Source organism: Mycteria americana, chromosome 4, assembly GCF_035582795.1.
Source record: "Mycteria americana isolate JAX WOST 10 ecotype Jacksonville Zoo and Gardens chromosome 4, USCA_MyAme_1.0, whole genome shotgun sequence".
NCBI classification, from domain to species: domain Eukaryota; kingdom Metazoa; phylum Chordata; class Aves; order Ciconiiformes; family Ciconiidae; genus Mycteria; species Mycteria americana.
In genome coordinates this window covers 57,193,820-57,219,373 of record NC_134368.1, presented here as the reverse complement: position 1 = coordinate 57,219,373, position 25,554 = coordinate 57,193,820, and the positions used below count along the sequence as shown (strand labels likewise).

The window sequence follows — 25,554 nt, the reverse complement described above, 5'->3', positions numbered from 1 at the left end:
TCTCACCACACACCACCGCCTCCACCCTTCACACCACCACCTCCACCCTTCACCAACAGCCCCCTGAGCCCCCACGGGCAGCCCTGAAGAAAACCGCCGCACTCGTTCCAGCAGCGAAGCCCTACTTCACACCGAGCCCCAAAAAAACCCCTCTTGATCCACGAGGCCTCCCCCTGCCCGGCCCATGCCCGGCCCATGCCCGGCCCCTCCGCGTGCCCCCCGGCCGCGAGGCGGCGGCCAACGGCTGATTCCAACGGACGGGCGCGCGCCCACCCTCACACCCCCGCCCACCCTCGCGGGCGCGGCCCTCGCAGCCCGCCCGCCTGCCCGCGCCGCGCCGCGCCGCCCCTCGCCGCCCCTCGCCGCCCCTCGCCGCCCCTCGCCGACCTGCCGGGCGCATGGTGCCGCCGCCGCCGCTCGCTCTCTCGCTCTCTCCCGGGCCAGAGGGCGCTGTCCCGGCCGCCGAGGTCGCCGCCCCCGGGCCGGAAGCGTGGGGCCGGCCCCTGCTCCTCCCGTCCGTGGGGCTACGCCGCCCGCTCCAGCCCCCCATATCCCTTGCGGTGGGAAGCGTCGCTACCCGGTTCTGAGGCGGGAGTGTGAGGGGAGCCCCCGCTGAAGCCCCCCCCCCCCCCCCCCCCCCCGCCGTTAGACGCCGTAAGAGAGCCCTCGACCGTCGAAGTTGGTTGGCTGTGGAGAGAAAATGAGGAGGGAGTCGAGCCTTTCCAGCTCTGCAGAGTTTGGGGTTCAGTGCGATGCTGCAGCAGGGGGCCCAGGTCATCCCAGGGAGCTGCTGCGTTGCGTGGAAAGCCCACCGAGGACGAAGGGCGCCCAGGAGATATCCCTCAGAGATCTCTGTCATAGCATCCATCACAGTTTCAGTGCCCTGCTGGGATGGTGTTCTGGTGCTGCATGATTTAACACCTGTGCTATAGTATGCCATATATTTATTTTTTGATGTGGCACAGAGGAAGACCAAAACCTAAGAAAGTGAGACAAGGCAGCCAGTGAGAGAAACTGCAAACACTTCAGCTCGCTGCTATGCTGGCCATCAAATTTAGTCAGGAGTCATTCATCAAGGTAGCATCTTTCAAGTTCAAAATAAAGTCCAGACCCACCAGGAGGAGACGGAGTTGCCCCTTAAAATAGGATTACAGGAAAACTGGAAGTACCTTCTGGAAGAAAAAAGTGTTAATTTGGTTTCCAAAGGGAGCAAAGCTTGTCTGACTGCTCTTCACGCTTTCATGCATGGGTGTGTGCTTCTCACCCATCTGAACTCCTATGTTCCCCTTCCCTACCAGAACTTGACTTGTGGCTGATTTTAGTGAAATTTGTCAAAGGTTTTAAATATCTCAAAGGTGAAGTTGCTAAGTATCAGTTTCAGGAACGTGGGTGGCCAAAATAGAGGAGACAAATGCTCAGCTCTGCCTGAACCTAAGGCAAAGCTGCAGAGTGAATTCAAGCTGTATTAGGGAAAGGAAAATCCACATAGAGGTAGTCTTTTTAGATGCCTCAGCATGACAAAACCTTCATAGTTTGCATTCAGCCACAAACCACAAATCTGCAGGAGGCCGGACTCGTCAAAGAACTACTTGGGCAAAGCCCCTGCATGCTGCAGGGACCATATCCAACTGCAATATGTGAAAAACTGCACCATTGTGAGCTGTTACTGTTTCTGTCATTGCACAGGTAGATACTTGGTTTTTATTTGGTATGTTTTGGGGGAGGTGGGTTTCAATATCCTTTTGCTAATGACTGAGTGGTTTTGGTGAATTTCTGGCTTGGCCTGGCCTACCACAGAGGAAATCTCTAGCTACATATGCACAGGGAAAATCCAGACTAGATCAAATCATGTCAGTCTACATGCGCATCGGGAAGAGCCTAGAATACCTCCCATTGTTCCTTTCTGTTCATTTTTTCACTTCAGGTTTAATTCATTGAAATTACAGGTATCTAGGCAATACCTCATTCCAGTACTGTATTTTTGGACACAGGGGATGCAGCGCTAGAGTGTCAGTAGTCCTGAGTTGTGAGCAGGATGAACAGGAAGGAGATACCTTATAATGGAGGAAGCAATATATCAAAGATAAAACATTTGGAAATACTGTATCTGACTATTTTGCTAAGGCAGTAGTGATTGCTGCTTCTTAAAAGACGGGTTAGATAATGTGGTTGGATGTGATTGGGATGAGTTAGCAGTCTGAACTGTGACAGTCTTCACTGTAGAAATAAGAATTCATAAAAAGAAAAAAAGATAATTAAGTATATATGTATTTAAATATAAAAATAACTGAAATGGAACTTAGAACTCTGTCATTCCAGTAAAAACAAAACCAAATTAGGAGTTTTTCCTGGATGTTAGGATGAGGGACAAAATGGAATTGTGATAGGCCAATTATTTACATTTTGAGAGGAAAGAAAAGTAAGCCAGCACTGTGGAAATGAGTCCTAAAAGGAAGAATAAGATTTGCTCTACTCAGATTTTAAACCAAACAACAGGCAGGCTTCTACTAGTCATAGAAAGATAAGCCTTCAGCAGAGTCCAAAAGCAAGAAGCTCTGTGGCACACAGAGGTCTTGCTGGAGCATTGGTCAATGCACGTGGCATGCATGAAGGCTTGCAATGGTATGGGGAAAATGTGTGTTCTCATCCAGGGGGGAAGAAGGAAAGGGTAGAGTGCTAGGGGTAGAGTCATCTGGATAGGGCTGGAAGGAGACCATCTAGGGCAGGTTGCTGAGAAAATGAAGACAGAGATGGAACGTAATGCAGGAGTTGTGTTGTTAGATCACAGTTTAAGGGAGGATACAACTTGTTGAGGATTGTGGCAGTTTTAAGAAGGACTGCTCTGTGTAATGCAGATTGTTTGTCATGGGTTGTACACTTTAACCCCTACCTGATGATGGTTAGGCTGAATGTGTTGGGTCTGTGCTTTTAGTTGAACCTGACTGACCCTTTGCTACTGAGCTGAACTAGTGTTTGCTTGAACACTGTGTTTTCCTGAGTGCTGCAATCCTTATGTTGCTGCAATCACAGCTTTTGAAACCATGGTACTGGATTTTCCTGGCCTATCCAGTAGAACGAGAACAGGGGTAACGGTGAGCATAGTGCTGGTCTCTGTTTGGAACTCAAGACAGTATTAGGTATAGCGAGGCCTACAGCCAGCAGCCTTATTTCTAAGAACAAAGCAGCTGAACCTTCTAACTGCAGGGTTATTGCCATCAATTTATACTTCTTCCTATACCATCCCAGTCATGAAGGTTTTCTCTGGTGAGGTGTAATGTCTGCATATGACTAGATATTACTGCCAATGCCATTTCCAGCAAAGACTCCTGCTGACAAATTAAGTTTGCTGTGAAGTCTCTCATGTTGAGGTCTTCTCTACAAGCCCAGCAGAATAATTATGTTTCCCCAGTTCTTCAACCTCCTAATGACTGCACTTTGTGTATATCATAAAATCAAGGAATTTATAGTTCATGCTGGAAGTGTAAGAACACTCACTGTTTCTAGGCAAGGAAAAACTAGTTAAATTATTAAGCAACCTCAGTATTTGTCATGAAGCGGTGCTATATTAGAGGGAAAACAAATGAAAAATCCATGTTGAAACACAAAAAATCATGTCTTGGGAATGACGTCAGTGTTGTGTTCAGGTTGTCTGGGTGTCCTCAATATGAATTTCAAGCTTCAATTTTAAGAAATTTACTTCAAATATAAGCTTATCTCCAAACATCCTAGATTCATAACACTCATTTGGGGATAATTATATACTTCTGTCATGCTTTTTAGCTTTAGTTTCTCACTGATCTTCTCAAAACTAATTTCTCGCTAATACTGTTTTTGTTTTTCCCTTCGTGAATATACTGCTATTGTTGGAATAGTGGCTTCTCATTTCGATATAATTAATATTCAATACATTGCCAGTGTAATTTCCTACATATGTTACGTTTGTTTCCTACAGGTCTGCTAAGGTTTGAACAACATTTTGTCTGTTAAAGAACTTGAAATGATCTTGAAAGATTTATTCACAGTGCATTATCAACTCTTAATTTTACTTGCAGCTTTCATTGTAAAATCCACAGATAATATTGCTAGGTTATACTACAATACGGATAATATTGCTACAATTGCTAATATAAGCAGTTGAGAGTATAGCATTTCAGATGATGCTGTTTGTTTTTGCATTTTAGCAGGGGTTTGCATGTATGTGGGTTTTTTTAGATTCATGCTGTAGTAATGTTAATTTATCTGCCCATGCACACAAATATTTCATTTCACTATTAGATGTTACTGTAGGAATTAACATGGATTTAGCTGAGTGTCCACTTGTCTAGTGGAAAAAAGGAGAAACTAGGTACATGATATATTTCTAAATATTGGTTAAATCTTATGAAGAGATATCCAAGAATTGAGTGTTACTCAGTTTGTATGATGGCTTTCAAGAAAGCAAGAAAACAGTGCTTGAGACCTTCCTTTTGTTACTTAAGTTCACACCTACTAAAATAATAATAAAGCAGATCTAGAAGGGAACATGAGTCCAAAAGAAAATGTTACTGTACACAGTAACACTGTCAGTTAAGGAAAAAATGAGTCAAGTGAGACAAATCTAATAGCTTCTTTCTCTAGTACCATTATGATTAAATTGGTTGATGACAGAGATGAAATATAAGAGAATATACAATAGGTGGCCTGAAACATAAAAGCACTGCCAGTATGTCATGAAAATGATTTGTGTCATTCTTTAATTTCATTCTTATATATATAAAAAATTCTCTTTCTTCCCATAGAGTCCTTGGTGGTCACAGCAGATAGTTTATATAGTTTTGAAGAAACTTCAGATACATTATACATCTGTGTGGATTTAAGAAAACCTCTCTTTACAGGTATAACAGAGAGCAGAAATGATTTTTTTTTTCCTGTCATCTATGGAATATAATTTCATGTAGAATTACCTGTTATTGTGATTTAAGTTTTGGTATGCGTGTACAGGTCACATTAGTCCTCAAGATTTTGCTTAACAAAAATCTATGAATTGGGTGACATTTAAACCTTCAGTGGTAACAAACTGAATTAATCATGTTGTTATTAGGAACCAGTTCAAATGCCATTTACAGCATAAGAAAGTCAATGCCACAATATAATGCTATATAGCAAGCTACTGTTAGATACTTAGGAAGGTAATACCTGATGTGTCTTGTCTATGTCTTATGGTAATTGTTGGTAAATATGAATTTTTAATGCCTGCCATCATGGTTGTTTTATACCTTTATTTGAAAATCTGTGTTGAACAACTACACCACTAATAAATCACTTGATGCAGTACCCAAGAGGATGTTAAAAAAATTTAGATTCAATTATTTGGACTCAAATCCCATTAAATGGACAACAGAGTGGCTTATGGATTATAAGTAAAGCTTGGTCATAAATGAACTGCTGGTTTGTCTTCCGATATGCAACCCACAAACAGAAAGACAATGAATAGTTGTTCAAGTCAGTTCAGAACCCCAATAGCAGAATACTGTGTTTCTTCGCTTCACTGAAAGCATCACTGGATGCATACAGACTGGGTTTGTTAGACCTAAATTACTCACTGTCTTTGGGCTGTATTCTTGGCTGATGCAAGTCAGGTTTATTCCTTCTTCACTCTCCTCAAAGTCGGTGGACGTACTTTCCTATGCATCACTCTTTCTTCCTTTGTATCATATTGTATGTTGTTTTCAAATTAGTAAAATATCTGCCAGTATGTCTAGCAAAGTAGTGAATGCTCAAACCACACAGGATTAATGCTTGGCTCCTCTTTAAAATAAATTGTTAAGAATGATCTGGAAGATAAAGGAAGGGGACACTTGAATTGCATTCTTGAAAAATAGCAAATGTATGTGTTGCAAACAGGGAAGGACTAATTCAAGACAACTTAATAGGATTGTAGTAATATGTGGAGATTTAAAACCAATGAGGCTATTGACTTCAATGTTTGGGATTGCAAAGAGAGGTATCGAATAATGAAACCAAAGCAAAGGTGATGTATAGTTCCCGACCAATAGTCACCACTTGCTTCTTATTGATCATATGTGCTTGAGAGACTAAGGTGACATCATTTTCTTCTCAGTAGCCATTAAATGTTATGCAGTCCTGACATTTGATTTGTTGAGGGCTATTTGTAATATTTCAGAACTTAATTATTGTACTGTAATGGTTTGTTAAAACAATGTTGATTTACAGCCTCTTCCTGTTAATTTAGTAATGCACACATACCTTTGACCATTGACCATAGAATTAATTTAGTCCAGATTATAGTCATTATTCATCAAGTAAGAAATTCCTTTTCAGATACAACTGAAGCAGTATGAAGAAACCAATAACATGTCTATTAAGGAATATTTTGTAATAGCAGGAAGTTTAAGTACTTTGTGGTAGTTTTCAAAGACAACTTGTCAGGTGGCAAATGAATTATAAAGAACATTTCACTGGAATGATCTTATTCACTTTTTAATTGGAGTTACTCAAAACCAGGTGTACAAAACACTTCAAAATGAACAGCTCAGTCCTGTCAGAACAGAAGAAATAGACCATGTGACCTAAGAGTTTTTTGCTGAAATTATAGTCTAATTTGCCAATATTTTACTTTTCAACTAATGAGAAAATCTAACAGTTCCTGTTGCAGAAGCAATTTCAGCATACGTTACATTGCCATTTGTCTGCAGTTAACTACTTGCAAAGGTACAGTTCTTTTTCATATTTGCCTCAGCTTGAGGTTTCACAGGGCTTTTTTAAAGCTTTTTTTAGAATGGCTGATAAATGTGATAAAATATATGGTTTTTTTTCGCAGCATCTTTTTTCCTCTTACTGGTTTCCTATCAGAGAAATACAACTTTGTAGCATAGACCATCATGCAAAAACTGTCATTAGAGTCCCATGAGGAAAAACATATGAGATTATTTAAAATACCTAGTGATGCAAATTTACAGAACAGAAACAAAAGATTAGCAGCAGATATTAAAAAAAAAGTTAGAAACTGTTCACCACCAAAGTGGACAGTTTACAAGATTAAGAAATAATATTTGAAAACTCAAATAGAAGTGGATTTGGGTTGCTGTATTTCAGAGTTCTGTGGTAACTACCTGCTAATTAATACACTGTAATGTTCTAAAATTTTATTATACCAAGAAGCAGATGATTATGAAGAAATTCATTGAAGTGTAATTACTGTAATCTTCAAAGTAACTGCCAAGAGCCAGTTGGTAATCCTAGTTATTGAGCTACAAATTGTGAAGGAAAAATATGCTATGATTTTAGACTAGCCAAGTTAAATGTTCTGTTTGATAACACCTCAGTCTACTAATAATAATATCTCTCAAAAGCCCTTCCATCCCCAAATTTCAGTTCTGAGAGGTGATAATTTTAGTTGTACATACTGCACAAACTGGTTTTGTGTTGTGCTGGGTAGAGAGGGAGAAGTAGGCTTAACCCAAAAATATTTATGACCAGTCTTTTCCCCCATGACATATCTGCAGGAGTGGCTTAATGCTTGGCTCCGCTCATAAAGGAAAGTAAAGTATATGAATCTCAATAGATTGTTTGCTTGTAGGTCATGTTGAACTGTTTTGTTTTGTTTTCTCCAAAATATTATTGTACTGAGGAAATAAAATTCAGATGGCAACTTTAGCTCCACATTTAAAAAATGATAATTTTTATACCTTCTTTCTGTGTGGGTTGATACTCTTTTTCTCACTTTGCTGAAAGTTGTCTTGTGAATTCTGATCTCCTACCTCACTGTCTCACTACCTACAAATCATCATACATACAGATGCATCACAAATATTAATTAGTTTATCATCTCCTTGCCCTTATGAGATTGGAAAATATTTCTTATCTCAGTTGCACTAAATCTCTGTTGAGGCTGGATTATTTCAGTACTTCAGGAAAAAAAATCGAACAGTTATTTAGGAGTGTAGAGCATGGAAGAGGGGCAAGTCTGAAAACAACACAACTCGTACTTTGGTTGGTCCCACATCCGCTCTGGTGGAGCTGCAGCAAAGCAAGTGTAGATGTGACTCATTTCCCTCTGTCCTGGAGTGAATGAGTTAAGAGAGTCCATCAGATAGCTGGGACTCCCAGCCACCCAGAAATGACCTCCCCAGCACCTGAGGCAGGAGGGAGGGCTTGTTGGATCCTGCTGGCATCTTGTCTACGTTGTTTTATGCATAAAAGTGGCGTAACAAAGACTGAGGTGTAACAGAGCCTGACTTTCTTTGCACTGTGTAGCCTGGTATCACTGGTTTAGGCTTTATGGCTTGATAGAGAGGAGGAGAAAACATAGCATTGAAAGCAACTTTTAAGAGTTGTATGTTCAGCATACACAGTATGCATTTTTTTATTTTTACTTTTTAAAGTGCCCATAAGTAGGTGGGTGCTTGGAAAACAGGACAGCGTGATGAGAATGGCTGTTAATATTAAACATGCTTTATATGCAATAGCTTTGCATAAACTTCTATTTCTAAAATGACTTTTTTCTTCCTCTGTTTTATAGGAGTCTTGTAGTATATTACCATAATCAGTTTTTCTTAAGTCCAGTTTGGAAACCCCTTATTGTTAAACCATTTCCTTTCCTTTTTATAAACATATTTTTCTCACATATCTGTCTCTCTATGGGTAAATTAGCACATACCCAAGAAGTGGCCTGATCATTTTTAAAAGCCCATTAGAAGAGAGGGAGACATGCTCAGTCAGTAATGCTTTTGCACATTCAGTCTCCTGTAGCAAACAGAACCCAGTGGAACTTGGCATTTTTGAGAGCTATGAAGCTCTGGGTAGCACTGATCCATTTTGGAGGGTACATAGTAACATCTTAATATACTTTTTATTGGAAAATAAAAGCGAGATAATTTTCTGTCTGAATATATAATGTATGAATGACTGCTTTTGAGACACTGATACATAAATTATAGATAGCCTTTCAGATTCTGCACTATGTATTATTAATTAAAAACTAAAGATCTTCAACTACATCCAAGTTACACCCTGATATCTAGGCCACTAGAGAACATATTATAGTGTTGGGGAATATATAACCCAGGCAGAATGCAATAAAATGCTGCTTTTTTTTGTTTATGGGTAGCATTTCAGTACATGAAATGCCCAGAACCTTCTCCTATTACAGTGGACAGCAGGTTTTTTGCTTTATGAAGAGGAGGCGTGAACAAGAACGAAGCTGATGTTCTATTTTCCTTCATACACACACACACAAAAAAAGAAGAAATATTTGTATCATGCTTTGCCTAGATTATATAATTTCCCACATGGCACAGTGCACTCCAGGAGATCTCTCTTTCTGTCCCTCACTCCCTCTTCCCATCCCCTCTCTTTACAATAGATTTTAATGTTGTTTGATGGGTGCTGTAGTTGCCTGTTAGATTCTTTCTCAGTTACAGGTTTAGAGGGCAAATGATGAAGACAATCAAAATTGCCTGATATTCTTAATAGCTGAGCTTCTAAAGTAAAATCAAAGAGATCCATAACAAAGCACATAATCCCAGCAAGCCACAGTCAGCAGCAATTCCTTTTATGTTAAAATGGAAACAGCCTATCATAGATGGCTGAGATGTTGGTTAGTGATTGTAGATTCATATTGAAGAATGTACTCGGGGAATGTCCATTGCTTGTTTCTTGTAGTCTGAGGAGGATGTGCTATAACTGACAAATACCCTTGAAGACTAAAATACAATAAAAGCTAATATCCAGCACGTCTACAATCACAAATTTAACAGCAATCAGAATATGTCTGCCTGATTCTGCACTTAACATTTTTTTTACATGGAGACCTACAGATGGTTGTATGTTTGTTTACATCCTGTGAATCAGTTGTAACTTCTACAGTAATACATTTTTTTGTAGTCTTTCATTTTTGCTAGCAGAATCGTTCATGCTGGGACCATTATACAGAAGAGCTATGAATCTCATGCAAAAGGCAGACAATACAAATGAAGATGAATGCAAGCTATGAAAACCAGACTAGATTGAGAGCTTCACACATCCTATAGCTCCTGCACTGGAAACAGAGAACTCATTCTTTGAGGAATGGACCTCCTTCAAAACCTATACAGATCTGGGGTGTTTATTGGCTCACAAACCAGATCTTGTCACAGTTTCCTTAAGCGAAGTTTCCAAAGACTCCAGGGGAATTATCACAGCAAGACTCAACTCTCTGAAGTGCATACATGATAAATTAAAATAAAAATTGATGTCTTTAAGGATTTCACCCAGGGAAACTTATCTCAGGCAGTGAGAGTAACAACCATTTATTTTCTTTTAGTGATGAGAAGGTAAAATAGGTGCCATCTGCTGATGAGCCAAACAAATAATTTTGCCCCCATCATCTAGCACTCTTGTACTTGGAAGTAGCTGCCTTACTGAGCTCCTCGTTATATGCAGGCATCTTGTGTATGAATTGGAGTCCAGCTACCAAACAGCCCTCGTGAATATTTGAATTAGTTATTTTCTGATGAATAATCTCCCTGCATTTCATTGCTGACTAAATGAAAATGGAAGGAGGAATTGGGGGGGGGGGGGGTGCTTCTGTTGGACTGTAGTGGCATAGCTGCTGGGATTTATAGGTTGCCTAGCCTCATTTTCCTTAGAGAAGGAGCTGATTCAGCGGTTGCTGTTGTGGTTTATGCCGATGGCAGTCTGTCCATGCAATCAGCACAGTCAGAGCAATGTAATCACCCTGTAATGCTACTTCAATTGACTTTTAACTCTGACCTGCAATGAACCCATGTGTTTGGCTGCTTTGCAGCAGTTGACAACAGGAGGGCCCTAACTAGGCAAAAAACCAGGGTTTCCAAGGCCTCTACAGACTGAGCACAATAGTTGTCTCGATTCCTCACTACTCTCCTCCCCTCTGCATCACCTTCTTTACTGCTGCCTCCTTCCCATGCCTTTTATAGGAACTGGTAGGTCATGGCCTACCACTGTTGACCTATCCTGAGTGTTGTGGTGCATTGCAGCGTGCAGAGTCAGAGAAAGCTCTAATGGACCAGGGCATGAGTGATTGAATGGCTCAGGGAAGAAGGCATGGTATGAGCTATACCAAAGTGAAAAATGGTGTGGCCTTGTAGGGGAAAGGAAACCACTGACCTTTTTCTATTTCCAGGCTCTGGGAAGCCCACTTTCTTGTCATACCCTGCGAGTAACCCTAAGGGGCACAGTGATTCAGAGCTACACCACTGAGTCATAGTTCACCAAAAGTGACTTTCATTAAATACTTCTCATGCAGCTTCTAGCTAAACAGAGTGGTATCAAGGTCAAAAATTATGCAGCTCTGAAGACTGATGGAAACACATCTGAAGTTACAGTACTTGGAAATAAAAACTTTGGAAGTGAGATTGAATCTGGGATATTGAGTTTAGGACAAGACCTTAGATATAGATGATGGAAGGTATCTGTCACCTTTATTTCAAAATTCTGATGTCAACTACTATCAGGGACAATGTTTGAGACTGGATGTACAAAAAGTCAAATGCAAAATTACACTACCTTTCTTTCCTGCTTCTCTGTACTCCAGGAGAGAACAGAAGTTAGCTTTTCTCCCTTATCAGTAATACATCATACCTTCTTCCATTAGTTCATATATGCAGGAATACATACATGTATTCTTGCAAGTAAGAGTCTCTTGTAATGGAGCCATATTTCTCATCCACCTACTTGAGTATCCTATAAGCAAACAGTTTATGCAATTTTCAGTCTCGTGCAGAGTTTTATGGTGCATGTGCCAATACAAAATCAAAGGATTCAGGCAATGCTGACTTTCCTGTCATGTTCCCATACTTCAGAATAAATTGTGCTGTGCTTTCTGTTACTACAGTGCAGTTCTGTGGGGCTTGCCTTTTAAATATACTGTTTCAAAACAGGTTTTTGGAAATAACTATTGTGGCAGCAGGATGCCGAGTGGTGTGTGGGCTGTGTGAAAGTGGCTCAGAGATGTGAAACTCCAGCATCATGGCTCATAGGGATTATTGGACAGCAAGCAAATAATGCAATAAAAGCTACAAAGTGAAGGCAGTCAGTTGCTGACTTTTATGGTGTAGAAAACAAACAATTGTTCCTCTGAGCCCTTTCACCCATTATGCTTGTGCAGAACACGGAAGACGAGACATGATGAGCAGCAACTGTATGCAATATTGTATATTTGAAATCCTCAAAGCTAGAGCCAGGTTTTTACCACCAAAATTAGAATTATGGTGCACACCGAGGAGCCATTTAGTCATATGTTTTTTGTCCCTGGTTGTGGCTAGTGCTGCTTTAACAGAAAGAATAATAATTATTGTTGAGGCAGACGGCCTAGGTGGAAGCTGTGGTGCAATGTCTGTTTCCTAGTGTTTGACTAAAGCAACTAGAAACGAAAGGTTTAGCTTAAAAAGCCAGCCAATAGTAAACCTAAAAACAATGCATACTTGTGTTCCAGACAACTGTTCTTTCTGGAACTTTGGTGTGCTTTATTGATTTTTTTTTTCCTCTCCTTTTGAAACCAATGTAGTTAACCAAGTCCACTGAAAACAGTGGAAAGATTCTTGTCGACATTAGTGGATATTGGATCAGTCCTTTAGGCCTGTAGCTGGCTTTAGATGCAGAAGGATGCAAAATTAAATGTCAAAATATAAAAATATATGTATATGTATGTATTAAAAATGCTTACACACACACACATATATATGTATACATATATATATAAAAACTTCCTTAAAACATTTCTGAAACAATTGTGTAGAATAAATGGTGTTTGCAGAATAATGGTTTTAATGGCAGTCGTTTGTTATGCTTTAATTGCTGTGCTGTTCATGAATAATTTGGTGCATTTCTTGCCAGCTGAACTCACGTCACACCACACGTACTGCCTATTTCAAATCCAGGCCTCACGTGTTTGGGCAATACCTTGAAAGTATTGTAGAGCCTTGTAAGGGATTGTTTTCCTCCTATATCTTTGATTAAATAAAATCAGGGCAGTTCAGAATTGAAATACATTAGAGGTGGGTTTTTTTTTTAATTGACCCATTCTAAGTAGTTTTACATATTTATTTTGTTCCTTGTAAAATGTTGACACCATATACATAGATTTATGTATATCTATGGATACTGCATAGATGCGGTGTACATATACGCACACAGGACTTTTGGTTACACATACTGATTTTATGTGTCTGTCCTGTTTATTCTCGAAAAATTGAAGAGGAAAATAATTTTGGATTAAAGAGTTAGAATTATGTATATGGTAGACGATTATGTTTAAGTAAAGATCTAAAAATGAGACTACATGAATGCTATAAATATTGGCCATATTTTTAAATGAATAGACATAGCACTCCATCCTACATCCAAAGCTGCCACTTTATATTTGGAAAGAAAAGTGATACCTTTATGAAGCACACATGTGCATTTCCTTTGCTGAGTTACCTCCTTATTCAGTGAAGACTATTCTCTCCACTTTCCATTCCAATTAAACTGTAGGGAAAAACTCCTATATTTTTTAAATACAGAAGGTGTGTTCCCATTATTAGTATATTGTAATGGAACCTGGCAGATGTTCCTATCAACAAAACATTGCATCTCAGTTGGACATTCTTGTATAAATACTAAAAATACATGCAAATACAATTTGATATCAAAACATAGCAGCACACTGAAATACTTAGGCCACAAGTAGTGTGAAGGGTTTAAACTTAAAGCGTTTATCTCTCTAGCTTAAGGATTTAGAAACTCCAACCCGAGTCCCAGTCTACCAGTACAATTTGTCATGTGAAACTACTCCAGGCCTCAGGAGATAATCTGAATATTCAAACATTGCAGGTAACAAAGAATATTAAATTGAAGCTCCAAGTTAATAAGTTTTAAAATTAACTTCTTGCTTTTTTTTCCTATTTGAAAAATGCTGCTTTTAAGTGGGTTGCATGGCTGTAGCAAGGCAGGTGGGTACAGAACATCACTTATGTTGTATGTTATGTGGGACACTGTGACACAACATTTCAGTGTCTGTCTTAGTGCAGGGGAGAGAACAAAAGGACCCTGTAAAACATACTAAATGTGCAAAGAAGCATCTGGGTGAAGAGAAGTGAATGCCTCACTGCAAAGTGGCCATGATGTCAGCTCCCAAATGCACAGGCTTGTATTCAGGTGATTTAGGGCCCTTAAAATACCTCCTTTACTGCCTTCTGAGTACTTTTATTACTTGCATTAGGAAAGTAGGAACTGAAGATACCACTGACTTCTCTGAGTCCAATCTTTTGTTTGATCTGAACAATATAAGGGCTTCTGATGGAACAACTGAAATGCTCAGTGCAAAGCCCATGCCTGCATTCTTTTTTTTTCCGTAAAGTTTTTGAGTGCTTTTCTTCCATTTGTAACTTGGCCGCTTGAAATGTCCATCAGAAGAGTCAGAAGGAAAAAGTCTAAGAAGTCCTCTGTGTGGTGTTTGTCGCCCCTCCGAGGCTCCGAACCCTGAACTGCTTTGGGTAAAACATGATCCATGTGGCTGTCAGTGCTGTATCAGTCCTGCGTCACCACCTCCAACAATGAAAACTGAAAATCATCAGAAAATCCAACAGGCAGAGAGGAAACCCACAGCATGTGTCTGGCCGCAAAGAATCACACGAAACTTAAAATATACAAGAGCTGTTGGATTCTTTCTAATTACTTTCTAATCCTGTATGCTCTTAGAGGTAAGTCAGAACTGTGCTGTGCAGAAGCTTCAGTTTCTTTAGAAGTGAAAACTGAGATTCTCATGGACTCTACTGACTGCAGTACTTGACCCATAAGAAAAAAATATCAAATACTATGAGATTTTCCAGTAACACAGCAAATTGGCAAAGTTGCAGAAGCAATTAAAGTGAGGCTGTTCTAGTCGCTGCACAAGGGATGTCCTGTAGTTAGGATGAGGTAATATTGGACCTTTTTTTTAATAGAAGCTTCTTAGCTCTCTGTACTGCTCCTTCTGCCAATCTATGCTGTTGTAGGTGGTGAGAAATGGAAGAAATATGCTTGAAATTATAGTTTCCCAACAGATTGAAACTCATAACTGGCAAACTGGCCCAATCATAGTGGCTATTTCTTCAAAAGTGTAGAAATGAGAAACCAAACCTTTCAATTTTTTATGACCTGTGGCAATTTTTCCAATTACCTGGGACATCTATAGTGTGGGATGACATTGGGAAAGATACATAAAGGACCTGAGGACTTATGAAAATAGTGTAAACAAGCACAATTTTATGGTAGCCTACCAGTAGCTGGAGTCAAAGGTGTGAGTGAAGACACTTGACTGCAGGATACCCCACTACTTTCATTCCCACTAATTGTCAGGCCCAAGGCCCAAGGTGACTGGATTGAGCAGAAATCATAGCCTGGATGTAGGCCTCTAATGAGCTTAATTGCCCTCTGTGACAAGCAGGGAGGGAGTATGTGGCCATCTATTCATACTGCATCTGTTGCAATCAGCAAGAATAGTCATATTGGCACTGAAGTTGTAATTCAAGAAGCCAACAGGCCTCTCTGGTGAGGTGTCAGAAGCCACTAATAGTTTCACTGGTGGATGTTGTGTAATAGGTCAAATTCAAGATGCAGACATCTCACATACATACACATTGTCCTTTTTGTTTCCTCTTTTACCACTGGATGTAGTTTCTGGTCAGCTTGATTACCTAGAGCGACCCCCCTGCCATTTGCCTTCGTTTCCCTTCCATCCTTTGTCTCTTGCCCCTTTTCCCCACTTCCCTTTTGATGTTTCTTCATTCCCATGTCCAGCAGGAAAATACACAGTTACCACCATAACAACATCAATATTATTAGAGAGATGTTTCTTTGATCTTTTTCCAATAAAGTCATCACAGGAAATTTCTAATTTGTTCTGAAAGAGCATTCCATAAATCTTACCACTTTCATAAACATCAGCTTGGCATTTCACAGGGTTGCTTGAGAATAAATCACTCAATGCATCTAGAATGCTATGACTATAAATACAAGGTATCCAAAAGGACAGCAGTCTTCTTCGGAGAAGCGAATCTGAGCAGTGGATGGTGAAAGGTGTAAATTTATTCTCAAGGCATGTTCAGTTTTCTTATTTTTAGAATAATCAGAAGTATTTTTTTCTCATTCATAAAGACATTTGTTGAAGCAATATCAAATATTTGGAGAAGTACAAGTACAGAGAGTCCGTTGCTTTGTTTCTTACTCATTATACCCATATTGTCCATACTTGTGCCCATACAAAATGAGATAATTGCTTTTCTGAAATGTCTTCCACTCTAGGCAGATTAGGCCCTACACAGACAGAACAGAAACAGCAATATGATGAAATTAACATTATAAATTATTCTTTTCCTATTTTACTCATTTTATATGAAGCTGAACTAGTTAGCTGTTTATTGTCCCCTTTCTCAAGTGATTACTGCAACTTTTTTCAATATCTTCATTCACTTTGAATGGCTTCCTATCTTTTCCACACTGAAGCAGCAAAATAATGTCACATGAAGCCTGGGTTCTGTGTGCAGCGTTTCTGTGGAACCTGAAAAAACCTTCACTTGTCCTCTTCAGTCTCTATACAAATAACATAGCCATTTTTTCTTTTGTCAATCTTAATGTCTTTCTGCAATTTTTGAAGTTGTGCAGGCTCCCTCTGGTGGCCAACTACCACTGGCCAGTCTAGAAATATTTTTGGTAATAGGGAGATAGAACATAGGAATTTGATAGATTAGTTCTTATATTTGGCTTTTTGTTTATGTGCGTTATCATTAACAATCTAAATTTATATAAGCATAGAAATATAATAAAATCAAGTGTTAAATATAAATATACATAAATATAAAAATATAAATTTACATTTGTTGTGATATTCTGACAGTCTCTAAGTGAAGACTCCTATTTCATTTAAAAATATTTTGTTATCTTAGTTGTTAACCAGCAAACCAAGCATGGTTTCTTCCTTTCAAAGATTGCAAGACCAGGAAAGTTCATTTTAGCAGTCTATATCATCAGGCACTGATATCAGGGCTGAAAAGGAAACAACCATCTTGCCACTGTTTCACGTTTCCATCTTTCCAGATGCTGTTCTCACTTCTTTTACATTTCCTATTATGCCTTGCAAAGCTGGAAAGTTTAGTGAGTTTAGTCATTTAGACTTCATATCAGCAGATTTGAGCTTTTGTCTTTTCCTCTGCACAGCAGCAGCGTGGACCACATGGAAACCTTTTTGTTCTTTCCTACTTGGAGTGGGCTGTGAGTGGGAACCAGGATGATGCCTCACTTGTTCACAGTTTGCGGTACAGATAAGACATGATTTGTAAAGCAGTATTGACCATTTACCAGGATAAAGATATCAGGGCATCTTAAATGCTTTCATTTCTACAAGGCATTTTCTAATATTTTGTTACTTCTACATTGTGTTATGTAAGTTTGAACAGCAGAGTTCAAAGACTGACTGTTAACTATGAACCACTTCTTTTGTTATCTTTTTAGGCTAATCCAGTGTCTACTAACATCAGTGGTAGCCATGGTCTTCATCAGAGGTAAATCATGCTCTTACTTAACTTATATTCAGAACAGAAAAGATAAAAGATTGCCTCCTTTCATGTTTTTAGAATTACAAAATAGGTTATTTTTTCTTACTGTAATTTACTTTCACTCTTTGTATGGTAGTAAGATAAAAGTCAACAACATTTCAGACACTCTACTGTATTAGATTGTATCAATGGGTACTCTTAATAACTATAAATGCTGTGTTGGCAATTTTAACAGAAAGGAAATTCAGTCTTAACAACAAGAAGTACATGTTATTCCAAAAAAATGCCAGGAGTCCAAGGTCCAAGAAAAGCAATTTAACCTACTGAAAGATATTTTGTAGTTGCCTTTTTAAAAAAAATTCTATAAAACTTATGTTACTCCACTGTCCTACTAAGCACATACTTTTGTTGCTTTTGCTGTAACCAGCACAGCCAGTGCAAGGAAGTCTGTACTAGTGCACTGCTGGGAAGGGATGCTCAGCCTGCCATGGGAGGGAGATGAGGGGAACAGACTCAAGGGCATGACACAACTGTTAGTGGACAACTGCACTCAGGCACTGCACTGGCTTCAGCTCTTTCAGGGCAGCACAAAATTTATGACTTTTGCCCATATTCTATGGAATTCACCCCAGTGGTTACCTGCCACCCAGGATCAGCAGCCCTGAGCCTACAAGTTGGCATGCACTGCACAGTGTGTGGCTATACTTCTGTGAGTGTGAGGACAACTCAGCTACCTTTGCCATTATAACTGTCTTTCACTCTTCTTTCTGTCATCTAGAAAAGCAAAAGGGAAAAAAAAAGCTCCAATTAACTCTTTTCACAATTATCTAGTATAGGGCATACAACTCTTAATTTGTTATCTTGTATCACATGAATGATCTGAAAGCATATTTTGCTTTGGTGTACACTGATACAACTTCAGAGAGTTCATTGGTGAAATGATGCCAAAATTCTGATTGTGGTTAATCAAATATGGTCAAAGAACTGACCATAAACCAGACTGAGCAATCCTGAGGTTTTATGAAACATTCTTTAAAATAAATCCTAGGGAAAAAAACCTGACAGAGTATATATGACATTTTCTTTGAGTCTGTAAATGCTGTAGTGTTTCTGTAATGTGTCTAGGTTTGTTTTATGAGAATTCTGCTTAGCTCCTAAACTCTGTTTTGAGTTAAGCAGAGAGAATTAAACAAACAGACCTAGAACTATACTGTTTTTAAAACTCTTGATTCATATTTAAGCATGGGAAATAACTCTTTGGTGTACAAGGATGAGATATGAACATTGCCAAAGATTTTAGAGTATGTTGGCTGAGAAATTTTTGTTTCCAAGCATGTTAAAAGGTTTCTGGTTGGTTCCCTGACTGTTTCGAAAAAGATGACTCTATGAAGCCAATAAGGCCCCAGTGTGTCCAGGTGTGTCAAAAATAAAGGAAAAATTTTTTACCTCCTCCTTTCCTTAAAACAAAGGAGGCAACAACTGTGTGTGGCAAAGGATCATCTTCTGTGACATTCATCAACATGTTCCTATTACCCACATGAAGTCTGATCTGCATGTCAAAATCATTCAGGTGACTTCCACCACTTTCAGCAGCTTCTGGATAGATCCCAAACTTCCTCAGTGAGGTTTACATTTTTGCGATAACAGCTCTCCTGGCATTTAAAAGTCTGTTGGGAAAAGTAAAATCTAATGTATTTACTTCACTATTCAAAAGGTTCAAAGAAACTGACTGTGAACTCCAGAAAACTATTTGGCTAGGGACCACCTGTAGTTCTGTTTGTAGCTCCTAGGTCCAGAAAATCTCATCTCATAGAAAAATGAGCTGGTTTGCCACAGCCAAACTATAGGAATCTGAACATGGTCCACAGATCTTAATCAATGCAAAAGTGAACATTTCCAGTAGATTTTATAGTCTCTTCTGCATGCTAGCAGAAAGAAAGAGATCTCTGTGAAGGATTGTATTGAATTCATACTGTTTATGACAGTGAATGCTATCAGCTCCAGCTCTGCTAGGTGCAGTAACTTACTTTACTGCTCTTGCAACACAAATCAAATTCAAATCAGAGTCCAAGTAGAGTAGGCATGTCTTCTTTGATAATCTAATATAAAAGTAATTCTCAGTGGAGATTAAAAAACCTGTATACAATTTATACAGAAGGAAAACTCTCCTCTTATCTATACTATGTAGAAACCTTTCTTAAGGAAACCCTGTGTGTGGCCATAGCTCTTCACTCTGTGAAGAGAGATGTAGAAAGAAGAAAGCAGGAGAAGTCACATCAAAAACATCAGGAACAGCAGGAGAACGGAGACAGTTTTGAAGCTAGTTTCATACACTCATTTCTTTTTTAATTGCTTTGATCTTTTGAAAAGTCCATGTTATGCACTGAAAAGCTGGAAGACAGAGCACTCGCATTGCTGCATGAATTTAGCAGCTGTACTGGAGCTGAAATAGATAAGCATGGGGTTTTGTGTGGACTTCATTAACAGAAGAGCACAAAAAAGTGGAAGTTAATATATTTTTATTAAAACATTAGATTTGGTGTTTTGTGCTGCATTGTGAATGGTTATTTTCCTGACTCTTAATGTTCTGATTAGTTAGGAATGTGGGCTGTTTGGGGATATAAGAGCAGGGATGAGGAAAGGATAAAAATGCTATGCTGGGCTGGTCCAATAGTATTTTTCCAGTAACATAACAGCGTCAGTTGGTCACTGTAACTGGCACGGGGAGAAGCACTCCTGATTGCTGCACAGCCTCTGGAGTGGCATGGGAGAACACTTGGTTAAGCAGCTTGGTTGAGTGTATTTATGAGGAGGGACTGAGCTGCTGTGTGGCAGCTCCAGACTTACATGATTTACCAAAAGTAATTGCTGTCAGAATGTTTTACTGCTCATTTGCTCTGCCCTCTACTACATACAGGACTTCATCCTTCCCTGAATTAACATTGTATGACAGGAAGGAAAAGGTGCCACCTAATAGGTGGAGCACTGTTTATTATAGGGAAAGGAGAGGCAGACCCCGGCTCTAGTCCCTCTACCTAGAATTCTGTATTGTTTAATGAATGTTTAATAGAAAACTGCAGAATTGGTCCTTTGAGCAGGGACTGGGTCTGTAACTGCTGCAGGATTGTGTTTGTTCTGTATTCTCTTTCTCTCTCTGTATTTTGAAGATGTGGCGCCATGCAGAAAGCAGTCAACTGCACAAATGCCCGGAGCTGTCAATAGCATGGTGGTCAGGGCACATCTGAGGGGGGGACATCTGACGAGCATATCAGGCATGTTCAAGAACATGGGAGACAACCACAAAATTTCCAACACACAATGAGACAAAGGTGGGAGAGAAGGCTAAAGAAATATGTACCACACAGTGATGACGGGCTTTGGCATATTCATAGAAGAGAGCTTTTGGCACTGACAGCACTGAAAGATCAAAAGCTCTGGAGTTTGTTGACAGACAGCTAGGTTTCAGAACTGTGGTTTTGGCCACATCCTCCTAAATTCTGCTTATGCATCTTGGACAACTGTATCTCTTTCGTTTGGTATATAACTCTTTTCCTCCTTTGTTTTTCTGTGATGTCTACCCTCTCCTTCCATCCTGAAAGAGACATTGCATACTGCCTGGAAAACACTTGGACATGGCAACAGGGACAGTAAGTATCCAGGTAGTTGTAAAGGAACGTAACATAAAAGCTCTCTGATTATGACAGCTCTATGCCCACAGTAGGCAGCTTAATTTAATGAATGATGCACCCTAGGAGTGTATTATTTTAGGCAATGGACTTGCAGTAATGTCAACAAAAGCCTAAAAATTTGAGCAGAAGTATCAGGCAGACAATACTTTGTCAGGACTCATCATAATACCCTTACAGTGCATGTCTTACAGAAATTAATAATCATTATTGAAAATCTTTTCCCCCACTGCACTGATGTGAAGGTATTCTTGCATCACCTGAAAAAGTGATGTTTTCAAATGCTAAGCACTGACTGAAAGAATATAACCATTCAACATATTTTTAGGTCATTGTAGGGACCAATAAATCACAGCTGATGGGTCATGTGCATTTCTTACTGGAATCACAACCTTTTCACTTCATATAAATCCTCCAACCACATGGTTCCTGGCCAAAGCCACAGGGAGCATGGGCCAGGCTTAACAAGCAAAAGTTATGAAGGATCCTATTTCTTTCTTTAGGAAATAAATGAATAAGCCAAGAAAACAACTCAGCAGGTCGCAGGAGAGCAGATCCTGGAGGAGTTACCACCTGTCAGCAGACGTCTTGGCTCCCAGTTAGAAGTTGTAGTATATGTGCAAGATGAGCATTTGGTAAGCTAGCCTGGAGACCACCTCATTCTCTGTCAGCAATTAGATCACTTGATTAGCACAAGTAATTTAGCAAGAGTACTTAAAAGTATTAAGAAAACACTTAGAGGAGCCTTAGATCGGGAGAGAAAAACAAAACAAGGTAAAATGTGGGTGTTACGTGTCTTTTAGACAAAATACTAAAGGTGTGTTAGCCTGCAAGGGGCAGTCTGTGGAGCATGCTCACCTTGCAGGCCAAATAAATTGCATGAAGAGAATAATCCCACAGGGAGCAGATACTTCAGAGAACAAATGAGAAGGTAAGGACAAAACAGAGTTTCTGAAGCAGTATAAAACAGTTTTCTAATAAAGAAATAAACCCAAAGATCTGACAACACCTCAGGTTGATATATAAATCTGTAAGACTGCTCACAGCTTATGCAAGAGACAGCAGCATGAACTAACAAGAAAAAGTATGCCTTCCTGGATATGCTCAACCACCTCATGAATCTGGGGGCACTAAGGGGGAATATTGCCAGCTAGTAATGCTGTGGCCTCCTGCATGTGAGGAAAGGGTTTGTAACCCTGGATATCTAAGTTTTGTTTTGCAATGGCAGCCTTTTCTTATGTCGTGTTTGGCTGGGGTGGGTTGACTATGGGATCTTCTCCTTGGGCTCATGCTGGAAACGTTTTAGAGCAAGGAATTAGATGTTTTCATTAGCTCAAGTTTTTGGAAGGCTTTAATGGTTTTTCTCTCAGTAACCCAGGCCCTGGCAAAGAGTTTAGTGTCAAGCTATGTTGGAGGAGGTGATGATGCAAACTGGAAGGTACATTGTACAGAAGGTTGTGGAGAGGTGCCATTTTCCTGCTAGAAAAAGTATGGGAGAGGACCTCCCCTTGCCTCAGGGAGACGTGGAATGGGAGTCTGCGCTCCTCATGGCTGGCATGAAGGTGTTCCTACCATTTCCCAAGCACTTATACAAAGAACAGCATCTGAGATAGGCAGAAACATTATGAACAGTCCAGATTATAGGAGAATAATCGTGTTTGTTACAGTTAGTCATTCAGGATAATTCTTTGATCAGAATTAGTGGTTGTAATTCCAGGTTTGTGAAGGTAATTAAAACTGCAGCCTAGCTAGGCCTTGGTTCCCTTGTCTTCTTGCTCTGTTTTGGCAAAATGATATTTGCAGTATTAATTTGCTCAAAACATGCTACATGTGCTTTGTTTTTTCCACAGCTGGGCAGTTCCTGAACGGCTGAAGGCACTGAGCCCTCACTGCAGTACACGCAAAATGTAAAGACACCTGGGTAACAGGCAGCCCATTAGGTATTGTTGCTATATTCTTTCCATGCGCTGCAGTAATCCTACGTACAAACTCTTGCATAATGAGAGACTAGCATGCAATGCACAATTTCATCCTGGCAGGAACAGAAGGGAATAGTTCCTTGTATATAACTTTAAATGTCTTGGTTAATGTTTCACAAAAAGAGAGGAAAGAAATGAAGTAAGTAAGACTAAATTGAACTAGGAAGAACTTTTTCATGTTCTGTTATTAAAAGGGAAAAATTAAAAAGCATCCTTTCTGCAAACTGGTAAAATTATATGGTAATTTACCATTCATTATTAGGCTCAAAACAACTTGTATTATAATAAACTTCATAAAGTAGTCCTACTGGAATTTTGCCACTGTTTTAATTAACAAACTCATCATATATTTTGGTCATTTATGTCTGTTTTATATATCAGGAAAAATAGGCTTCATCTCAAGTTTCATAACTGATGGTTGTTCTGTATAATGATTTCTAGTTAAAACAAGTAGCAGGTAGCTCCAGTCTGTTATTACTGTAAATCAAATTATTTCAGTTTACACTCCTCTTGTTCTTGATATCTGTATTTGGGATGAGGTTTTGTTGTTCCTTTTTTTCCGAAATAATTTCCAAAAGAGAAGTTCGGGGGAGGGCATGAAATAATAACCCAGCTGTTTACAATTACAAAGAAGTATTGGTGTTAAACCTAATGGAGAAATTCATGTGCATTTAAGTGAGCAATAATTGCAGTTTGCAAAATCAGGACAAGAATTCTTAAGCATGTTTATAAAAGTCTTCATTCACTACTATAAGTTTATAAATACATCCTACTTTGAGGTCGTGATGTTTGCTGACAGCGGTTACTCAAAATCTGCAATATTAGGAAGATTTTTTTTTTATGTTCTGTGGCTTTCAAGAACCTAATAACAGTAGCCATTGTAAATAAACACAGTATTGCTTATGCAGTGTTAAAGAGTAAGAAATAATTTCAAATAAATACCCCAATTCTATTATAATATGAAGATAATATTTAGATTCATACAAAGTTACAGTTAAGCTCATGAAGTAAGGAGATGCAAAGCAGAGCCATGATCTTGCAGAGGATTCAGTCAGGCCAAACAGCCTTACAGACATAAGCATGTGGACCTCTGAAAAATTTTCAAAGGTATGACAGTTTCTTGCAGGCTTGAACCTGACCTGTTTCATTCACTGCAATTTAAAGCAATTGAGACTGGCTGAGGCTAGAGGAAAGGTTAGTGTTTTTTAATTATAATATCTCCAGAGTCACTGAGACCAACAGTAAAAAGCAGATCCCTAAGACAGGGGCGATCAGGCTGCAAGAGGTTTCTTAGGGAGGCCATTTCCATTCTCATCTGTCAAGTTCCTTTTGCTGCTTTTACTTCCTCACTCACTTCACCAGTTCTTAGAGGTACACAGGCTTTTCTGTTGTAATGGCTAAAATAAACTCCACAGCTTATCCTTTCTGAAGCGAACTAGTATGAATGTATGGACATGTGGCATACTGTGTGACATAGACTGTATATATTTGTTTTACGTCTGTGTTCAAAAGTGTGGGGATGCAATGACAGATAGAAAATAGGCATATCAACCAGTACAACCTGTAAAGGAAAAGCAGTTTCCTTGGACGTGGAAGACAAAAAAAATAGCATTAATGCTATGCATGCTCCTAGGCAAATTGACCACGGTTTGTTTGTTTGTTTGTTTGTTTTATTGGAGCTAACGGGTTATTGAAGTACTGAATACAGAGAGAAGATGGTTTCCCCAGCAACTGTGCCTCCAGAAAAAGGTTTTGGCTTGTTCTCTTGCTTGTGTGTTTTACACTGTGTAACCAAATGATATTACTGGTAGGAAACAGATACCTAGCCTAGTGATCTCCAGTGTGGGTCCTATTGGCATTAGCAGCTGTGGGAGTTCAGGAGGCAAAACCAAAAGTCCTGTTGGAAGCAATGATTCCAGCTCAGCTGAGGTTGGTGCAAGCTGACTGGCGGAGCCAAAGAGTGTGATCCAGGAGGACTGATTTTCCATTTCCTTTGAACCTCAGAGAACACAGCCCTTGGTGCTCAAAAGGGCCTAGTGTTGCCTACCAAGAACCATGGTCAGAATTTAAGGGGAAGGAAATGCAATCACTAATGCATTGTTTTTTCCATAGCAATGTAAGTCAGTCTTAGTAGTTTGTTGTAATTAAGGAAAACTGGCTTACAGTAGCACTGTGATACAATCTAGAAGATAGAAATCCTAAAACATTTGCATTTTGAGTTAAGTATTTGGGGCACACATTATTGTACACTGAAATATTGAATATCTATTCAGCCAAAGAGAGAGAGAACTTGGGTTTATTTAAATAAGGGATGTATTACCTACTCTTAGTTTTATTCATCTAGGCTACTGATTT

At 39.3% G+C, this 25,554-nt stretch overlaps 1 protein-coding gene and 1 long non-coding RNA gene across 4 annotated transcripts in view; one reads left to right on the top strand and one right to left on the bottom strand.

Moving 5' to 3' along the window:
• The window catches only part of BANK1 (B cell scaffold protein with ankyrin repeats 1), a 161,979-nt gene extending 161,384 nt beyond the window's left edge, over positions 1-595 (bottom strand). For both annotated transcript variants that reach the window (XM_075500634.1, XM_075500635.1), the window contains exon 1: positions 388-595. In XM_075500634.1, the coding sequence (XP_075356749.1) occupies positions 388-550 (163 nt within the window). In that variant the 5' untranslated portion in view covers positions 551-595. The remainder of the gene's footprint in view (positions 1-387) is intronic.
• On the top strand, positions 476-23,426 carry LOC142409301 (uncharacterized). Of its 2 annotated transcripts, XR_012775564.1 has the most exons (6): positions 476-1,686; positions 4,779-4,874; positions 17,491-17,540; positions 21,134-21,181; positions 21,724-21,855; positions 23,071-23,426. It is a non-coding gene; the product is annotated as an uncharacterized LOC142409301 (long non-coding RNA). The 2 variants fall into 2 exon arrangements; XR_012775563.1 differs by lacking the exon at positions 4,779-4,874.
• Positions 23,427-25,554: the final 2,128 nt, after the last annotated feature.